General features: G+C 38.0%; 1 protein-coding gene across 8 annotated transcripts in view; it reads left to right on the top strand.

Moving 5' to 3' along the window:
* IQSEC1 (IQ motif and Sec7 domain ArfGEF 1) overlaps positions 1 to 21,899 on the top strand; it is a 332,174-nt gene that overhangs the window by 231,529 nt on the left and 78,746 nt on the right. The window contains exon 1 of one of the 8 annotated variants that reach the window (XM_081317424.1): positions 1,580 to 1,651. The exons of the other annotated variants lie outside the window; for them this stretch is intronic. Within the exon in view, the coding sequence (XP_081173550.1) occupies positions 1,587 to 1,651 (65 nt within the window). The 5' untranslated portion in view covers positions 1,580 to 1,586. Of the gene's footprint in view, positions 1 to 1,579; positions 1,652 to 21,899 lie in introns of those variants that run through there. 8 annotated transcript variants of the gene reach the window in all.

Genomic DNA, 21,899 nt, shown 5'->3' with positions numbered 1-21,899 from the left:
AAATATTTTTTTCATGAAAATAAATAAAGCTTGCACCCAGCCTTCTGTAACATTTATTCATAGAATGCCTCTGAGCCCCAGAGAAGCCCTGGATACACAGAGTTTCCAGTGGAGATGAAGGAAAGTTTTCAGGGAGTTATCCCAATAATTTATATTCAGGAAAATTGATATTTTATAATTGGATATGCTTTCAGCATAGGCATTTTGTGACAGTGTTTATGACATAGTCTCAGAATTCCTGATGTGTTTACTGGCTAGGAATAGATGAACAGAGTGGAATTTCTTTCATGGGAGATTTTAAGCATCCTGAAACAATAAATTTTCTGCGTAAGCAGGTGTATGAGCCAAATTAATTTGAAATCCATTCCAAATCATAATTGTAAATTATCTCCCAAGAAACAAATATGGCTTTGGACTGCATCTGATAGCTCTGGAACAGTGTTCTGCCCTCCAGAAACGTTGGATTATAATTCCCCTATTTCTCAGTCAAAATATGTATGGGGGAATTCTGGGACTTGCATTCTAGCATTTCTGACATGTACAGTGTCAGATTGCTGAAGGCTGCTCAGAAGCTATATGGGTGGGCAAAGAAAAAGCTCCTACATACTTCATTTTTCAAAACCAGATACATTCATCTTATTCATTCATCTCTGTTTAAGTGGATTTAGAACTGGTAAAACCCAACATCTACTCGAACAGGACAGTTAGGGGTAGGCAATTTGCAGTTAAAAAGCGTTCTGTGGAAGGAAGGAAGGAAGGAAAAAGAAGGGGGACGGCCTCCTTTTCAAAATAGCTCCGAGCCATTTCAAGCCAACGCAAACATTTGTTGCTACCAAAGCGCCCGAGGAAACAGCCGCTACTAGGGTCGCCGAAGCTGCTGAATAGCAAAGAAGTTTGCTTTTCTCAGTCTGAATGTCACTATTAATAGTACTGCCTCCACTCACTCCGTCACGTGAAAAGAAGCAGGGAGAAAAGTATGAGCGGGAGGAGGAGGAGGAGGAGGCTGCCGCTGCTTGTAAGCGTTCCTCTCCTCTTCGCAGTCACATGCCTGCAATGTCCAGAGAGGACAAGGAAAGCTTGCGCTTTTTTTTCTTCACCCCGACAATGCTCTGTTCCCGGGGTGACTACCGCACCCTCCTTTTTTTTTGTCTCTCCACTAGCCCCTTGCCTTCTTCCTCGGCATTTGCTCCGTAAATCAATCAATCATAAGATACCCCCCACACACACACACACGCACACTCTCCCCTCAATCTCTGCCATTGGTATTCTCAGCTCGCGCTGTTGGCGGAACGGATGCGCGCGAGAGGGGAACCGACTGAGGGCACGCGCGTGCACAAGAGCGCGCGCCGTGGCTGGAAAGGGTGGACCTCCCGAGTGCTCGTGCCTTTCCGGACCCCCCCTCCCTCTCCCCCTCCCCCTCGCTCTTCACTCGCGCTGGAGACTAGCGGGACGTTTCTTGGTGTGTCCTCTAGTTACTCTTTCTGCAGGCTCAGGGCAAGGCGAAAGTGGTGGGCGAGCCCGGTGGGGTGGGGTGGGGAAATATGCTATAAACTTGGGGGGGGGCGCCTTACTTCTTCTCTCCAGCCATGTGGTGCTTGCACTGTAATTCGGAGAAGACTCAATCATTGCTGGAGCTGGAGCTTGACAGCTGGTAAGCCATTACCGCCTATTGGAAACAGCGTGGGTTTTCCTAAAGCTAAAACAACCAGTCTGGAGGGGAAGGAAATTTTTTTTCCCCTTGTGTTTCAGTTGCAAATTTCAGAACAGCTTTGTTTAGTCCTCAACGATGGTTTTGTGTGATTAGTGGGGAGAGAGAGAGAGACTGAGGCAGTGTGGTTAAGAAAACGATCAGCTGCACATTTAAATACTATTCCAGTGACACAAAGGGTTTCAGTGTTTGGTCTCAATGACTGGTTTTTGCTTTTGGTTGTTGTAGTTTTTTTACTGTAACAGTTAACAGCATTCTTGGAAGAAATATTTTCTAACAAATATAAGAAATAGCACAAATAATAACGAATAAATGATAACTTTATTGGCATCAATCTACCCATAGAGTATAGACAGAAAATGTGTGAGTACATGTAGAATGCATAGTGTGGAATTCTTGTCTCTTTAGCAACATATTGAGACACGGATTTGTTCTGAATATTATATATATATATAATGTTAATCTGTTTTAAATGTTGTATAAAGGTATCTTAAGTATAAGGAAGTGTAGTTTTTCCCCCCATACATATATCCTGTTAGGCACTTTTATATTCAGTAGTACACTTGTTTGGTTTCAAAAACAACACTACAGCATTTGCATCCATCCTTCAGGATTAAGACGTATAGCTTAGTCATTTGAACATGGAGGCAAAAGTTATTTAACTCTACAGCAATACTATTGTTTCAATATAGCAGGGGCTGCAGCTAATCTTTTTTATGTGTGTATAATTGTAGTCATATGATCGCCTTCTTCAATTTACTTGAAAACAGAACCTTCTTTATTAATGTTATTTTTTTTAAAAAAAATGTTATCCTGAATCTAAATGCAAATCTCTGCATTTCAAAAGCCACAATCGGAAATTAAGTAAATGTTGAAACCAGTTGGACTTACATCTGCGTAAGCACTTAGAATTTGGAACAAGATCTTTAGAAAAAGCTACTCTTTGTGGTATTAACCACCTATTTGAAAAAAGGATGTTTAATACTTTTGTGTTTATTTTGAAGAAAAAAAGCACAGTAGAGAGGATTTGAAGTTCAGAATTGGGCCACTCAGAAGGAGAATTCTGCTGAGCAAATAATGAGAGGATAAAGTTTCTGATGCTTCTGTTAACAAGACTGTATCCTGCACTTTCAGAGAGAAAGCATTTTAAGCATACTAGGATTATGTAGTTCCATAAAGATGATTCAAGAGTATATCATAACATGAACATAGCACCTGTCTGGTTTTTCAAAGCAATTTGTATTTTCCAAGATTATATAGCAGTTGCAGAGGACAATTATGTGAGCCCAGAAAAAGACGCAGCTGTTTTAAAGAGTGGAAATAAGTGTTGTAATCATGCTCTGGCACACTTCGAAGTGGGCACTTTTTAGAAACCAAATACAAAGTTCTGAACTGCTCTGTAGATGTTGCTTATTTTGCTGACTTGCATACTTCCTACTTAGCTCTGGAAGTAAGTTATCCAGTGAAACAAAAAGCAGTTTTGAGAAGGGATGACTGTTGCTTTCCAGCCAGTGACTGCCTACAATTACTCGACTTTTCCCTATATAAAGATTTAATGAATTATGGTTGCCATTCTTCACCCAAGAAGCAGAAGGAGATAATGTCCAAATAAATGATCTTACTGATCTGTATGGAAGAGGAAATAAAAACAGCTTTGTAAGCTGCTATGTGGAGGATCAACCACACCACTTAGTGACTTATCTGCTCCCTTACTGGGGTTTCTTCCTGGGCAGCGTAAGGAGAAATTGCTCTTTGAGCTGAGTTTGGCAGCTTTTCATTCCAGATAAGTTGACTTGGGTATTCTTTGATATAGCCCAGTGAAAAGAATAAATGCTTTGATTCCAAATACATTATGTTAATTCTTCATGCCTAAATTGGTACTGTATGAGACAGTAAAATAAGGAAAATTATGGATTAGGTTGCTAACCTAGCATTTATATAATCAATGAATCAGCGAGGATTCTCAGAGGCTCTGGGATGACTTCTGGTACACCTTGGGGTCTAGAGAAGAACCGGGATTGCTTTTCCTGTACTGCCTTCTGTACTCCACAGCATCATTCCTGCTTGAATGATGCTGCATGCCATTCCTGGGCTGGCTTTAGAGATATGAAGTCTATTAATCTGTTGAGCAAGAATGAGTCTCTGGCAGCAGAGGAGTTTATGTCCTCCATGGATATCGTGAACCATGAACTTGCCTGATGCACATTGGAGATTACACTTTAGATATATGCTCTTTATTTGCTGACAGGAGAGGATAGAGTATGCACTGGTGAAACTCGAAAAATTAGAATATCGTGCAAAAGTTCATTTATTTCAGTAATGCAACTTAAAAGGAGAAACTAATATATGAAATAGACTCATTACATGCAAAGCAAGATAGTTCAAGCTGTGATTTGTCATAATTGTGATGATTATGGCGTACAGCTCATGAAAACCCCAAATCCACAATCTCAGAAAATTAGAATATTACATGCAATCAATAAAACAAGGAGTGTACATAGAACAATATCGGACCTCTGAAAAGTATAAGCATGCATATGTACTCAGTACTTGGTTTGGGCCACTTTTGCAGCAATTACTGCCTCAGTGCGGCGTGGCATGGAAGCTATCAGCCTGTGGCACTGCTGAGGTGTTATGGAAGACCAGGATGCTTCAATAGCGGCCTTCAGCTCTTCTGCATTGTTCGGTCTCATGTCTCTCATCTTTCTCTTGGCAATGCCCCATAGATTCTCCATGGGGTTCAAGTCAGGCGAGTTTGCTGGCCAATCAAGCACAGTAATCCCACGGTCATTGAACCAGGTTTTGGTGCTTTTGGCAGTGTGGGCAGGTGCCAAGTCCTGCTGGAAAATGAAGTCAGCATCCCCATAAAGCTCGTCTGTGGAAGGAAGCATGAAGTGCTCCAAAATCTCCTGGTAGACGGCTGCGTTGACCCTGGACCTAATGAAGCACAGTGGACCAACACCAGCAGATGACATGGCTCCCCAAATCAACACAGACTGTGGAAACTTCACACTAGACTTCAAGCATCTTGCAGTGCGTGCCTCCATTCTTCCTCCAGACTCTGGGTCCTTGGTTTCCAAATGAGATGCAAAAGTTGCTCTCGTCAGAAAAGAGGGCTTTGGACCACTGAGCAACAGACCAGGTCTGTTTTTCTTTAGCCCAGGTAAGACGCTTCTGACGTTGTTTGTTGTTCAGGAGCGGCTTGACAAGAGGAATACGACATTTGAAGCCCATGTCCAGGATCCGTCTGTGTGTGGTGGCTCTTGATGCACTGACTCCAGCCTCAGTCCACTCCTTGTGAAAGTCTCCAACACTTTTGAATGGCCTTTTCCTGACAATCCTCTCCAGGCTGCGGTCATCCCTGCTGCTTGTGCACCTTTTTCTTCCACACTTTTCCCTTCCACATAACTTTCTATTAATGTGCTTTGATACAGCACTTTGGGAACATCCAACTTCTTTTGCAATTACCTTTTGAGGCTTTCCCTCCTTATGGAGGGTGTCAATGATGGTTTTCTGCACAACTGTCAGGTCAGAAGTCTTCCCCATGATTGTGATTCCTACTGAACCAGACTGAGAGACCATTTAAAGGCTCAGGAACCCTTTGCAGGTGTTATGGCTTAATTAGCTGATTAGAGTGGAACACTTTGAGCCTAGAATATTGCACCTTTTCACAATATTCTAATTTTCTGAGATTGTGGATTTGGGGTTTTCATGAGCTGTAAGCCATAATCATCACAATTATGACAAATCACAGCTTGAACTATCTTGCTTTGCATGTAATGAGTCTATCTCATATATTAGTTTCCCCTTTTAAGTTGCATTACTGAAATAAATGAACTTTTGCACAATATTCTAATTTTTCGAGTTTCACCTGTAGTCCCTGATTTGTGGGTGATTCATGACTCAGCATTGTCACTGCTTTTATTTAACATCCACATGAAATGACTGCATAAGATTTTCCACTGATTTGGGGTCAGGTATCATCAGTGTGCTGATGACATTCATTTGTATATCATGACCCTACATTGACCAAGCAGTAGTTGTGAGGTCCTATCCTAGTTTTTGAGGCTGTGCAGATCTACATGGAAAGGAACATATACAGGCTCAATCCTGCCAGGTTGACTGGCTGTGAATATTTGAACCTCCAATTCTGGAGACTTCCTATCTTTAATCTTGGATGAAGTTGCACTTCCCAATCAAGAATGATGTGCAATCTGGAGGTCATTATGGACTTAACAGCTGTTGTTTGAAGAGTGGATGGCAACTGGGACTAGGAGAGCCTTCATTCATCTTGTACAGGGCTGTCAAACTCGCAATGTCACATGATGTGTAGTGACGTATAGTGACTTTCCCCATTGCCGGCAATCAGGTGGGCGCAGTTTTGGCGTGACGCATCTGGCCCATGGGCCGGCAGTTTGATACCCCTGATCTAGTACACCAACGTGTGCCTATTTCTGGATTGAGAGGCCCTTCAGACATGAGACCCTTCACTCATGTCCTAGTTATCTCACAAATGGACTACTGTATTTCACTCTACATAGGGCTATCTTTCTGTACCATGTGGAAGCTGCATACAGTTCAGAATGCAGTTATGCAGGTAGTGATAGGCATGCCAGGATTGGCCCATGTGACATAGCTGCTTCATGATTGGTTACCAGTTGTTTTCAGGTGCAATCACTTGAGAGTCACCTGGAAAGCCCTTCATTGTCTCAGTGTTGGACAGAGTAAGAGGACTTCAAATCCCTTTGATAAAACAATGTTATCTACTGGTTTCCCAGAAGTTTGCCTTCTCTGTTGCAGTTCCTATCCCTGGAACAGAATCCCACCAGGGATTTATACAGTTCTCACTTTGATGATGTTCAAAAAGTCATTGAAAACATGGCTGTTCGCCCAAGACTTGGGGGAGAATGATGGTTAAACCCTATTGAGTTTCCTTCTGGATATTTATGATCTATTTCTTTGTGTTGTTCTTGCCTTTTTAATGAAAGACAGCAAGAGTAAACAGGATTTGTTGTTACTTTATAATTGCACTGAAATGGGCCATCAAAAATGTATGAATTCACCACATGGTTGTATGATTATGTACAGTTTATGGCATGCACTGTATTAATCGGGCAGATGTGGCAAACATAGTATGCATCCCTGTTGTATGTCTTTTTGAATCCCTTGTATGACTGATGTACAGATTGGATTTTAGTGGTGATGGACAAAAGACAGGTGGAGTTTCGACTCCAATAAAAGTCCTGGGAGTTGTGGAAGTCATGATTTGCAGAGCGGATGGAAACTGTAGGACAGAATAGAAATACCATCTTAGATAGGAAATTAAATACCACCAGAATAGTATCCATCTGCTTGTTCTGGAAACTAGAAATGCAATACATGAATATTAAAACAAGAAAAAAATTGTGCCCATTGGGCCTAGTTTTGTGTAAGCTTGTGAGAAGTTTGTAAGCATTATAAATGCTTGTCTTTTTATATCTAATTAATGTATTCTACATCTTTTAAGAGATAGCACAAATGCGGAAAAGCTTTTTTGATGGCTAAAAGGTCCTGTTATCTTTATTGTAAAATTATGGAGTGGATTATAAAACCCCTACTCTCAAGGAAAATGTATTGGTCTGTTCAATATATGGCTTGTTGGTTATGATGAAATGTATTTATTTGAATCAAAGAAAGATTTGTTGAGCATCAGAATCACACTTACAGGAAACTCCCTTCTTGGTAAGGAAGCCAGCACTGTGTTCTTTGCCACCCTCACCCCCAACATACAGTGATCCCAGTATAGGCCAATCAAAGCCTTATATCACTGGCTTAATATAACAAATAATCCTGGAAGTTTTGAAAAATTGCTTGGACTTGATTATTTTGGAAAGTAACTTCTACTGAGTAGATTAATAGAGAATTATAGTAAAATTACAAATTTCTATGAAAATATGAAAAATATTATAGATTTCATGACGACAAATGGGACGTAGGATTTGCCCAGAAGCCATTACAGTATATTCAGACTTTCCGTGTTGCTAACAATTCATGACCTTCTCTCATACAAATCAGATTGTAAGAGACATTTTGATTAAAAAAAAGTATGCTTTCTGCAGAAATTTTCAAGAGTTCAGAAATGAGATTAGAAGATAACGATCCCTAATGATTACCATTACTACAGAGAAAGCCATCTCGTTTGTTTTTTTAACAAAAAAGATAGTAGCACTAATGGGGAGGATTAGTGGATGAGAAAGGCTTTCTACAAATTATCATAAATACACACTTTCAAATAGCCCTGTTATATATTAAATATTAGATAATGGTGTTTTGCAGGACCTGAGTTCCTGAAATAAAAGTGATAGTATAGCACACTTCCCCCTTTCCAAACATATCAGTTTAGCCTACGTATTTGTCAGGCAAGGTTGGAGGGACCTTTAGCTGAGGATTGCTAGTGATGGGAGTTGGAAGGATTGCAGGCTATGAATTTTGCATGTTATAAAATCAAATATTATGTTATGGCCAGCAAATAAGTAGGTTCAAAGCCAATTTGCTTCTGAATTATAGGAAAAAACAACAGGAGGCTAAATAAAGGTACAAGGGCTTCTGTTGTTTGCTGATGTGGATTTCAGAGCATAGTAGATCCTATGTTGGGTCCTAAGCATCAGCCAGCATTAACTATCAATAATCTCCAAGCAGTCTGGGTGGGTAGAACATATTTGCATATAATGGAGATTTCAAGAAAGTTGCTGGCAATGCCTGAGTTGAATAGGACCTGCAGTTCTGCTTCAGAGTTCTATATGTACAGAAATGGGAATTACTAAATATTTTTGGATAGCTTCCCATCTCTGGACTCCATTTAATTTTTGGTTGCTCCATCTACGAAGCCCATGGAGGCTGAAACAGGCAGGCCACAGAGGGAATGTTTGAGACATCTAATTGCATATTATACAAGTATGGCATTTAGTTGATGCTTCAGAAGGAAGAATGTAGAGTTGAGAGTGAAGTTCATTCTCAAGCTTGTGGGTTGGTTTCTGAATGGCTTTTTTTTACTAGGCTAGGTAACATCTTCAGTGGGGTTTAAGGGATGTCAGTGTTCTGTTTGTAAGGGCTTTTTGTGGTCAATAAGTCTTGTGATGGGTCAGATGTGGGTGTGTCAAGTGAGGGTTTTTATAATGGGTCTTATGATGGGTCTGTGAGTCGTCAGAGGGAGCCTTGTGATAGGTAAGTTATCAGGGTCATTGGGAAGTCCTGGTTGGGGGAGGGGCTTGCATGGGTGGTGCTGTCTCTCGTTGGCTGTGTAGTTGATTTGGATTCTGAGGGGTTCATAGGCTAGTTGTAGGTCAATCTGTCTATTGATGGAATTGCTTGAGGAGCACCAGGCTTCGATGAATTCACAAGCAGGGCAGGTGATAGCATAGCCAATAATTTTTGTGTTGCTCCAATTGAACTGGTGCTGTTTGGTGTCGGTGTGGGTAGAAATTAAGGATTTGGGATTGTGCTGTTTGACTGCCAGTCTGTGTTTGTGTATCCTGGTTTTTAATTGATATGATGTTTGTCCCACATAGAATTGATTGCAATTGTTGCAGTCAATTTTGTAGATTACATTGTTTCTTTCATCTTTCTGTATCTTGGTTCTGGATAATTCCTGGCGGAGTGTGGCTGTGGGTTTGTGGGGTATTGCTAGAGGTTGGAGAGTTATGGATGTCATTGGTAGAGTTATCAGGTTATCTAGATTTTACCATCTTTTCTTGGGCAGAGAGCACAGATGTTTGGCTCTCATTCTCAGAGATAATGATGGTATCTTTCCTTCTCACCCACACTCTGCCACATTGATTTTCTATGAATACCCAGGAAGACATGGAAAATACAGAAGTCTCTGGAATGCCCTGGTGAATTAGTTTGTCTCATATTTCATATGATTGACCCTCTTTAAATTGTCCAATTAGGATTTCTTTTCTTGAAACACCTATCCACATACTGAGCTTAACAACAGGAGGTCAGAAGTATATTCCTGCATCAAGTACTTACCATGTAAAAGGTAACAAAGTTCACAGAGTGACAAATGTTCGCTGTTTTGACCTCTCTTTAATAATACAATTTATAGCTCTTCTAAGAACAAGCACTTTAATATTATTAATTATGTTTCACTCCTATTTCTCTCAGCCTTGTTAAATATGATTTTTTTTAAAAAAAATCATTATATACTCATATTACATGCCCTAAATATATGAGTTTCTGCCTGTTGATCATTGCTACAGGACTACAATCAATCTATTTGGACATATAATTGATGGATATTCTTGCAGTTCATGGTACTATTAGTTACAGTATCCAATGCATAATTTGACGGCATTGATCTGCTTTCCCTATTTCTGAGTGTCCAACTTCAACAATCATATGTTACTCCTGGAGAGATCATTGTTTTAACTATTCTGATCCTTGTTATATATAAAAAAAACCACAATTTTTGTGATCATGTCGTCATTGCTTCTCTCCTTGGAATTATCTCCTCTTTATTCTCCAGTTCACTGTCTTTATTACTTTTTCTTTTCCCTTCTTCATTAAGTCACATAGCTTTGTTCTTTATTTGTTATCATAGGATACTTAACAATTATGTTATTAGATTTTCCTCACATCCTTAAGTTGGGAAGAAAAGATAACAAGATAAATTGTATTAACCATTCAGTTACTATGCTGTCCTGATTACTCACATATACACACATAATGGTGGTTTAGTGGGTTTAATAATATTCCCCAGGAGTTCCCTTTGCCTCAAACCCTGAATTGTCCCAATTAAGTCCAGCCAAAAACAGACCAGTATTACTCCACAGAGCAATAGCTAATGAGTCCACAAGGCAAAACTAATTACTAGAAGGTTCACGAGGCACAATCTGTCTGGTCGTGATGCTATCTATCCCACATTTTTCTAGTTTATCAAGAAGCATGTTGTGGTCTACTTTGTTGAATGCCTTGCTGAAGACTAAGTATACTATGTCCACAGCATTTTTGCTGGTCTACTAATTTGTCACTTTGTCAAAGAATGAAATAAGATTAGTTTGGCATGATCTGTTTTTAACAAACCCGTGCTGGCTACTAGTTATAACTTCATTTGTTTCTAGATGTTTACAGATCTGCTTTTTGGTTATTTTTACAGATCTGCTTTTTGATTATTTTAAACCTAATTATTTTAACCTAAATTCACTTCTTTCTAAAACATTCAAATTAATAAGTTTTATTTACATTTTAACAGTTTCGGGCTTCCCTTTGTTCGTGCATCTAGTGTTTCAATTTTATATATCCCTTGTAAAATAAAGAATCCTTTCTTTACAAGTAGACTACTCTTTCAGTGACTAATGTCATGGTTCTGACAGAGATGAATAAAGCAGAACTCCGAGGCTTGCAAATTCCTGAAAGAACATGTTTATTGGTTACAAAGTATTGGCACAACAAAAGCGAAACCAAGTCTGGAGACACACGTAACAATTCCCCACTACAAAGTTAAAAAATCCCACCCCTAAAACTATGCAAGCAACAACATCTTCTTGGCAGGCTTTTTATGCAACACACAGCCTGCAGTCCTGGGAGCAGCCGGTGACCTTGGTTCCCATGGGACAAAAGATTATTTTGACTAGCAAAGCAGCTGGGCAACCCCCCCCCCCCATTCTATGTGGCAACCAAAAATGAGTAGGAAAAATGACTGTAGCCATGCTCATTTGTAGAGTTGACAACTAGTTGAAGTGGCATTGACACTAAATGAGAGATACTTATGATTAGTCCTCAAAGTTCTGGACATTGCAGGAGTCCCACAATGATATGGCAATGATTTAGGCTCTGACTTGCACTCACAATGATTGCAGAGTCCTTTGGTCATGTGACTGCCATTTGCGACCTTCCCTGCTGGCTTCCCAAAAGCAAAGTCAATGGGGAAACCAGTAGGAAAGGTTGCATCTCTTTGGTAAGTCCCCTTTATCTTCCTGTATGTGACATGCGAGCTTCCTTGTTTTTAGAAAGTTTCTTTGATAGTTCAATTGGCAACCTTAATTTTGCATAAGCTATTTTTTACTTTAAAAATACAAATTTCGTTAATGATCTGTAAAGATCATGTGTGTGATTATGAATTCAGTAGCAGATATGACAACTAATAATGTTATTCTGATTATTTTATTTAGTGTTTTAAAATTGGGATTGGATTAGTGATAGATCAATATATGGAAATATTTGAATTCCCAGGAAAAATGGTCAGATTCATATTCAGAAGTTGAAGATAATATGTGGCTGGTTCAGTCTGCTCTTCATATGAATTTATTGACTAGTATATGAAACCAAATGCAACCAGGGTTTTCTAAACTGTATTTTTCAACACTCATCTTAAGCAAGCTGGCTTTATTAATTGATATGTTGACTTATAGTTATGTTACTCTAAAAGAATTTTTGCAGCAATTTTTAAATTAAATAAACTTTTTGAACAACAGTATATTATAACTGAAACATAAATTGGACGGGACTATATTGGTGTTTAAGTCTAACTTTATGCCAAGTTAAGGAATCTGTCTTAAAAGAATAAATCAAAATGAAGTGCAGTAATTCCTGTCATTCCCTTCTCCTGCTTGTATCTCCCCCAACAACAGCTGTGTGTATATACTTTACTCTTCTTTCAGGACTATACTCATGGCATTTCATGAGATGAAATGTAATCCACAAAAGTATATGTAGTAATGTATTGGTGAGTCCTTAACGTTTATCAAAACTCTTTCATTGTTATAACTTCTTTATTTTACATTTTCTTTTTAATGAAACTATTTGGGGCTCTCAATTCCCTAATAATGAAGTGTTTTTTTCTTAAAACATTCTTTGCCTTGTTCTCTGATTTCCCCAGCAACCAGCCTTGGGCTATATAGCCATCCAAACTCTGCTCACTTTTGCATTTGTGTTTAATAAATGAAATGTAAAAATGGTGTTTGTCTTCTCTTCATCTTTTTCAATCCTAATTGGTTATATGCCATAAATATGGTATCAGCTTTAAGAATCACTTACATAGACCTTTTCTAAGTTAGGAACAGAATATTTAGAATTGGCCTTGAAGAGTTACTTAAGTTACTTCTTTATGTTTATAAAGGAAGGATTATTTTCTTATGCTGTCCTGTTTGTATAAAATAAACTTGTAAATAATTTGTCTGAGCTAATTATTCCCTTATTTATTATAAGAGCAGCCACTTGTTGAGCTTTGTCCTTTGGTTTAATAGGCATCAGTACAAGTTTGAGTTTATTTTCCATCAGTTTGGTAGGAAGTAACTTACATTTTATATGCCTACCTGTCAGGCTTACTCTTTCAACATAAGCAACATTATGCAAAGTGTAAAAAAGTTACAAGAAAACAAGCCGAAGAGATGAAATTTATAATATAAGAAAAACAAAAGGAAATATAGCTAAATGTATTTTACCCTAACACTCTTCACTGTATCTCTTAATTTCATTGTATTCTTGCAAGTTTCCTCCATGAATCTTCTTACGCCTCTCTTTTTCAGGATTTCACCAGTTCTACTGCATCTCACCATAACTTTATTTATTTCCCTTTGTAAAATAGCCTTTTCCTAATCACTTTTCTCTCTTACCACCAAACTTTCACAATGTGCTTCTTTCAGAGTAGCCACTTATTTTTGCATTCAGTCCATGTGCATTCAGTATCTATTGCCCTGTTTTGTATTTCTTAAATATCCCATTCCCATTATATTCAGTATATTTTTATATTTCTTCTTCGACCCAGTTCCAATTTCCCTATTAGAAAGTGGGCAAAAAGTAAGATCTTATCTATAATTATTTTTATTTTTGGCAAATATTGATTCCTCACAAAATTCTGCAAACTGCATTTCTATATAAAATTTTATAGAGCTAGTGTACATGCTAGCTACCTTTCTGTCAACACTTAAATGTTTTCTGTCTAATTTTTTAAATCCCACCTTTATTGTTTTTATAAATGACACAACAAACATGCCTAATACTCCTTTACCCTCTTATTTTCCTTGCAACAAAGCTGTGACTGAGATGAGCTAAGAGAACCCTGTCCATCTAGGGGAACCGGGGGGGGGGCTCTTACTCTTTTCTTATTCTTTTCGGGTTCTGCCATTCTCCTGGGGGAGTGGGGGAAGCTTGGGGTGCTGATGTATATTTCCTTTGCTTTGCCTCTTGCTCTATCCCCTTTGATGTTTTTTGAACGGGGTGAGAATGGAATGTACGTCTGGCCATCTGCCTTATTTCCAGCCGCGGAAAAACCAGTGCAGACACCTAACAGCCTTGGAAGCGGCACCTTCTCATTCTGTTCCCACGGCATTTTCATACCTGCAGATTGGCTTGTTTGAACCATCTGGATGGACAGTTGGGATGGGGTTACTATGACCACTTTTGATTTATTTGTTTTCGTGCAGGAAACCCTCAGATCCTGCCTTCTATTCCTGCTGTCAATATCTCCCAATAAAAGTTCCTTTTGAAATGATGCCGTTTCAAGAATTCTGCTTTCTTGGGAGCACAGATTGAGGCGGGTCCTTACAGATTGGCCCAAAGTCATCCAGCTAGCTTTTGTGCCTAAGGCAGGACTAGAACTCACAGTCTCCTGGCCTCCACTTTTATAGTTCCCAATCTTTAGTAAACATTCTACCAAAATATAAGTATTCATCTACTTAATCTGATTTTACACCTTTGTGTATAACTTGTAATTGTTCACTGTATATTCCCTAAAAAAACCTAGCTATCTCAATTTTTGCTATATTTTCACATTCACGTACCGTATCGAAATATTTCAAAAATTCACTTGACTGTCTGAGCTGAGTAAAGATGGGTAATCTCAGTGTTAGAGAAATATATGGAAGTTGTGTTAAAATGCTCCAAAAGTATAATCGTAATAGATAACTTGTGACAATTGTACAAGGTTGTCAATTGTTAGGTTGAGTCACAAGGGCAAAACACATGCAGATGAATATCGCAAGTCAAAACTGCCATAGACTGTGCAGTGATTCAGTTAGCAGCAATCTTCAATTTAAGTAAATTACACTAGGGATGTTTCTGGAAGGCCTTAGTATTTATATCGTTCCAGAACATCTGTTATTGCTCAGGATTTGACATCTCTTTCCGTAAAAGTTAAGTACCTTAATTTTGATCAGATTCACACAAGGAAATATTTATGTGTTTCATGTATAGTGTTGAAAATAGTTTGTTTACAAACCTGAACTACCTTTTGGCAATCTACTGAAGAATTATTATAGCATATTTACAACATATTCTTTCAATATTATTGAAGTCCACAAAATAATTTTGTTTAATACAGAAATCTGCTGGAATCTAATTAAACTACCTTTCCTGAATTATTCTGGCGTATACTAGTTTGGTCCAGATGCAGAATACAGAGACAAAGAATGGGATTATAACCATGATTTTCTGACTTTGATTCTCAGTAGCTTGCACTGAATTTTGTGTCATAAAGTAAGTTATGGTTTTGGTTTAAGTGCTAGGACTATCAAGCAGCAATATCAGGAATATGAATATATTCTCTGCAGTCCTACTTCAAATCCTTAATTCCTATGCCAGGGTTTCCCAAATTGCTACAATAAATCCACCTTTCCTGAGGTTTCATTTTGTTGTTTTCACTGTTCCTTTATGTTAGTTTCAGTATTTGGATTTTTAGGGGAGCTATGATGACAAAAGGTTTAGGAACCCATGCCCTATGCCTTATATATTACTGGCAGTGATATTTGAAAATTCTAGATACCTTTTATGCCTCTATTACCCAGAATTGCTTTGGATAATGAGATGTGTAGCATATAAATTTAATAACAAAATAAATGTGAAAGATAAAAGACTAGAGCAAGCCGTTGTTTCTAAAATATATTCTGAAAAATCTTTGCTTTGCTGACTCTGAGATGTGTTCCAAAGTGGAATACTACTCATCAAATTGTTCATTTGAATAGTTTAAGAAGCCTTGGACAATAAATTGAACAATTAACTTTATGTGATTTTATACAGGTTTAGAAAAAGGTTTAATTTTTTAAAAATATTCATGACTATGGCATTAACTTTTAAAAATTGGCATGCTTTGGGTCCAGTAAGCTAAAGAATTCCATTTGGTAGAACCTTCCTGCTGTGCAATCTACCCTATGGAACATGCTTCCTTTGGAGATCAGAATGGCCCCTGCCCTACTGGCTTTTCATAAGTTAAGGCTGCATGCCTCGGTCTGGGTCAAAGATGCTGAGTGTATCCAAGAACCTGTTTCTTGATTATTTTAGTGATTATGGTGTGTAATTTATTCTCACTCGCTATCATATATTTTCATTTCTGTATTGTTGTAATTGTTTTTATTTTATTTCTCAATACAAATTGAATGACTGACTGACTGACTGACTGACTGACTGAATGAATGAAATGAAATGAAATGAAATGAAATGAAATGAAATGAAATGAAAGAAATGTATTTTGAAGTGTTTCACAGTAAATTACTGTATGTGTAGCCCATAGTGCAGAGGTCCCCAGCCCCTGGTCCATGGCCCAACACCGGGCCACGGCATGCCAGAAACCGGGCCGCACAAACAAGCGAAGCCCCATCCATGGGATGCAGGCAGCCCCCTCCACTCCATGGAAAAACGTCTCCCCACAGAACCAGTCCCTGTTGCCTAAAAGGTTGAGGGCCTCTGCCATAGGGCTTTGGATCTGCAAATCTATATTGCAAGCATTGTACAACAGAATGTTGGTGAAGATTTTTATTATGCAATGTAGTTTTAGGGCTTATTATTTCTAGACGTTTCTGGTTTGTTCTTAAAATGATTTTGTTCTTTAAACTTCCTTCAGCCTATAAATATAAATATTATTTGAAAAGGGAGTACAATTTGGTCAAAATTGTTCCTGACTGTGCTATCTCTTATGAGCAGGTTTTGTTTTTTTCAACTAGCAATGGAGCAAATACTTCCAGATTGAATCAAGTAGCAGATTTTATCAGCTTGATTTGATTTATATCTTAGATAATTACATTGTTTAACATTACCTTAACACACAAAGCTTTCCATGAAATTTAATCAATGCTTAAAGACTTTTCTGAAGGGCACTAAATGACTCCAATGTTAAAATATGAAGAGGCTTCCACAAAGCAGGAAGTTTTATTATTTGCCTCCCAAAGAGTCTAAATTGAATATTTTAAGATTGAGGATAATATCCAAAGTTGCCTCTAATTCTACAGGGCTCAGCAGAGCAGGGGAGCACATAAGTAATGAAGTGAAAATAATGTTGGCTTTGAAGAGGGAAAAGATTATTCTACTGGAGCAAGTGCTATCCCAGGTGTGCATGCAGTTAGTTGATTGTGTTCTAGCATCCAAAGAAACCATTTTTCTCCCTTTGTTTAGAGAAATGTACTGTATGCATATATATATGAGACAGAAAGACAGGGCACAAACATTCCTTCACTGCATTCTCTCCCTCCCACATATAAACTCAGGAAACTGTTCCATCATATACAGACATTTTCAGTACATGTTCAATGCATTTCTTGCTGGAAAAAAAGTCTGAGGCCAAACAACTACAAAGACATTATTCTTTCTGTTTGTTTTAAAGCCAGTTCCAGCAGTGAAGCCAGAAAGATAGTGAGTGTCACAGTGGCTTTTTATAGTAACAGCAAGAATGGAGACCAGACTTATCTTGACTGTATTTGCAGATCCTTGCAGTTCTTCCCAGGTGCCCTTTCATTACTTTTATGCAAAGTAAGCAAGTGTGAAGTTGACAAGAATAATCTTTATTCCCATCCTCTTTGACTGGAGACCAACTGGCTTCAAAGTACTAGGGCGCTGCTTAGATACATTGCAAACTGACACTTTGTGCAGGAGACAGGAGAAAAATGGTTGCTTGTGATTAGATAACAGCATCCTACTGATGAGAAAAGCCAATGACTACCAAGCAGCAATTCAAAGTGTTGCCAGAGAAAATAGTCATACCAAGTGGCAACACTTGGCCAACTTTTCCTGGGTTTGGAAGTGAGCAGGGTTCATTTCCAATTAATCCGTTCTGTTATGAATGCTATGGTATTCCAAAGCTGCTTTCAGGTTGACCTCAAATTTTGTAGGAATGAACCTAATATTGCAAGATGTTGCAATAGAACTTGGGCTGTATGCAGAACCTGAGAATAAATTGTTTTCCATTATAGAAGCTAGAGGTAAAAAAAAACAGATTTCTATCTTGTGAAAATATAAATAAGCTCTGGAACACAGAAATTTACATTTAGAAATAATTTGAATGTTTTTGCTTTTAAATATTGCTAAATATTATTGAATAGTTTTAACCCATGAATATTCTGTTTCCCCTGCACTAGCACAGTAATAACCTCAGCTTCCTTGCTAGAGTTCATTTTCTGATGTGGTAAAGAAGAGAGAAAAGAAATCTTAGGAAAAATCTAGGATACATAAGGCCACATATTAACTTTATTGTTGAAACATGGTAAACATCAAAACTGTTTGTATCTCTTTGGAAATAAACACCATCAAATTCTGTGTGAATACTTTCAAGAAAATACTTTCAAGACAATAGTATTTGGAGATATAGTTTAAAGAGAGTGAAAATCAGGATGTCCCTGGTTTTATCTCAACCTTACGAGTGAGGATCACCCTATGAGTTCACCTTTTCATCAGCATCAGTGTTCAAAGTCATTGGAGCTACTGAACCCTTCCATGGTGTTAAAAATAATTGAGCATCTCTGGAATTTATTTTTCTTTGAAATTGTTTGAGTGTTTAGTTTGAAAAGGCCTACTAAACAACAGTAAGATCACATGGGTTGAAAACAGAGTTTTAAGTTAATTAAGCTTGCAAATTCACCTGGAATCTTAATGTAAAGCTAACAACATTCTTTTTGGATTAATATTATTAATACTTAAGAATTGTAGCATCTAAAAAGTGGAAAAAAAATTACAGGAAGAGGGTGTTTGGAGGGGGGAGGTTTTAGGATAACACTGCGAGTCATACTGTCCTGTGCCCCTTATAGTCCAATTAACAATTTACTTTTATCCTTAGTACTTTCTGTTAAGTAGTTGTTGCCTGAAGCTTATATTTATTTGTTTTTCTATTTATTTAGATATTGTCCATGTCATTCTCAGAGATGTTCATATGAAATCTATGCATGTAACTGAAAAGTGATTTGCAATCCTCGTATGGACATTCTGCCCTGGAATCCTTGTCTTTGATCTTACAAAGCAATTCCTGTGCAACTAGTTTGCACAACTGTATAGACCTCTGATTATAAATTAGCATAAACCTTTCTGACAACTTTTGATTTTCTTACCATTTCACCTCCTTGAAATGTTGCATTTTGTTGAGATCTAGCTTGAAATAATTTTAGTTCAGAAAAAAATAGCTGATATGCAGCTCTATTGTGTTGTGGCTTTGAAGATTTCCTTTCTTCGGTTTTGGCACAGTTAGACTTTTGGATTTTCTAAGAAAACAGGCTTTCTTTTTGCTGACAAGCGTTTTTGGTAAAACACAGCACATGTAGTTATCCTATGAACTCTGAACTACATACTCACAAACAGAATAGTTAATGGATAAAATTGCTGATGTAAAGCAATATTTTGTTTAGATATTTTCACTGTTTACCATACACTCACATCTTTCCTCAAATTTGTTCAAAATAGTTAAGAAGAAATAAACCCTAGATTTTTTCTATGAGGCTAGCCATCCAAAATAATTTTTGCAGAAATTTCTTTAACAGTCTCATGAAAACTTACCGTAAATAGTGATTGCAGTGTTACTTGTTTATACTAAGATGTTTGGCTCTTTGAGCTCTCTGGCCTGGTCTGAGCATATTAATTGGGATTTTAACTGTTTTTTAACTGGGGTTTTATTGCAAGGTCTATATAATTCTTTTTAATTGATTTTAAGTTGTATCTGTTTTTTAAAAAAACCTTGTGAACCGCCCTGAGTCCTACGGGAGAAGGGCGGTATATAAATTGAATGAATGAATGAATGAATGATAAATAAATAAATAAATAAAACCCAATAAGCTATATTCTAGATAATGTTGAATAAGATAATAAGAAATTATTTGTATCTGAACTAATTTCCTCAGTTGTTGATCAGAATATTATGTGGTTTATTATTTCATTTATGTTACTGTGTCCTCAGTAAATCATGGTGAATGGATGTATCCAAATCAGCACAATAAGCACACATCATTTCCAGTTTTTAAAATAGAATCCCAGCACTGAAAACAGACTCAAGCCTCATAATATATTACAAAGAGAATATTAGTTTAAATTATGTCCTGAAGTATCATATAAAAATAAAACCTTTGAAATTCCGTACCATTTAATATTAAGTTTTCACTGATCTTTTTTCAGGAAGTCCTTCATGAGATCTCCTTTATGAATTTTTCCTTCAATGAATCATCTTCCTTTGTAATCTTGCTTGCTATAGGATTTGGTCTCCAAAATAGCACCCATTAGCATTTTATCAGATCTTTGACAACTAGGTCATTGTAGCTTATAAAGCTAAACTGTGTAAAAGAGTTCAATTCCCAGTAGTAAAGTTAAAACCACATTAGGTCTAATACAATAATAGCTATGTGTATCTAAATGAGTTCCAGTAAAGACAAAACCTTAAACTGCCTCCCGGCTGATAGTTTTTTATACTCTCCCCCCCCCCAAAATCAGCTTACAATCTTCTAAATACAGTAACAGCTACATGTTCTGTTTCTTCAAATGTGTTTCATTGAAATGTTATTATTTTTCACGATATGTAATAGGAAACAGGTCTTGAATCTATTTCAGAAAGTAAAATTAAGAAACAATAGGGTGTTTTGAAGAGAAAGAATAACTGCTCTGAATCTTCTGGAATGTTCTATAAAGTTTATATATTCTATGGCGTCTATAATGTTAAAGTAAAACTTAGCTTTAGCACTGTAATACTTCTGCATTATCATTGCAGGCAGATATGTGCCAGAATAAATGTTTAGTATGTGCTTAGCTAAATATTGACAGTATTTGACTGGAAGACCTTTAATACAAATAGGCAGAGTTTTCCTATTTGGTTTATGTTCTCTTAGTTGTCATTGTTGTGTAGTGCATGCAGGTTAATTCAGACAAGAAACAAGCCCAATAGGACTTCCGGTGGCTCCGCGGCGACGGAGACAGCCTTCCCGGGCTGCCCGCGGCTCAGCTGTTGTTTTTTCGCCCGAAACAGCGCCGATCAGCTGTTCGGGCGAATTTGAAGCCCCCTCCTCGGGAGAAGAGGAGGGGGTGAGGCCCCAGGTAGGGGTAGAGTTCTCCGGGGCCGCCTGAGCTTGGAGCTTGGGCGGCTGAAGGATTGAACTCCCCCAAAGCCTGGGTTGCTCCCAGCTGGCTGGCGTCTCTGCTCCGGACTTCTTGGAGCAGAGCCAGGCGTCTGCGACCACCCCTGCCTGAAGAAAGGACTATGGATTAAAGGAGCAGGCAGAGCGGTACAAGAGGAAAAGGTGAAGAGGATTATTTTATTATACTCTCGAGCTTGATGGACTTTTTAAACTTTTAGTGAAAGTGCGTCACAATTGAAAAGTAAAAGATGGCGGCTAAACCTCCCCCTAAAACTCTTCGGAGTGGTGGATCTTCTCCGGTGCAACAATCATCATTACAGGCGTTGCACCCTCCTGATGTATTGACATCGAAGGACTTACGAGATGCTTTGGATAAACATGCCCAGGTACTTTTGGAGTCAATTAATCAATCAATGGCTGATAAATTTGCACAGATGGAGGAGAAATTGGAGAAACTGGAGGAGAGAATGGAAGAGAGGATGGAACAGAAGCTCAGCGTGATGAAGGTAGACATTTTGTCTTCAGTGCATAAAGTGGCGGAATGTGTGGAAGATTTAGATGAAAAATTGGATGATTTGACTCAAAAGAATGAAATATTAGAAGTTAAAGTACGGGAGAATGAAAATTTAAGAGACAAAATGGAAAGGGAGTTAAGCCTTGCCCAATATTACCAGATGCAGTTTGCTGTTAGAATCAGAGGTTTAAAAGAGAACATTAAGGAAGATTTAAAGCAGCTGGTTTCTGAGGCTTTTGAAGTGGTATTGAATCAGCCAGCATCTGAAATAAGAGCAGCTATGGATAAAGTGTTCCGTGTAAACTCATGGATTGCCAGACAGAGAAAGTTGCCTAGAGATGTGGTGGTTTACTTCACAAAAAGAGAAATCAGAGATGAAGTTATACAA

Source organism: Vipera berus, assembly GCF_964194415.1.
Source record: "Vipera berus genome assembly, chromosome: 2".
Lineage (NCBI taxonomy): Eukaryota > Metazoa > Chordata > Lepidosauria > Squamata > Viperidae > Vipera > Vipera berus.
The sequence above is the reverse complement of the archived record's forward strand: the minus strand, read 5'-3'. Positions and strand labels throughout refer to the sequence as shown.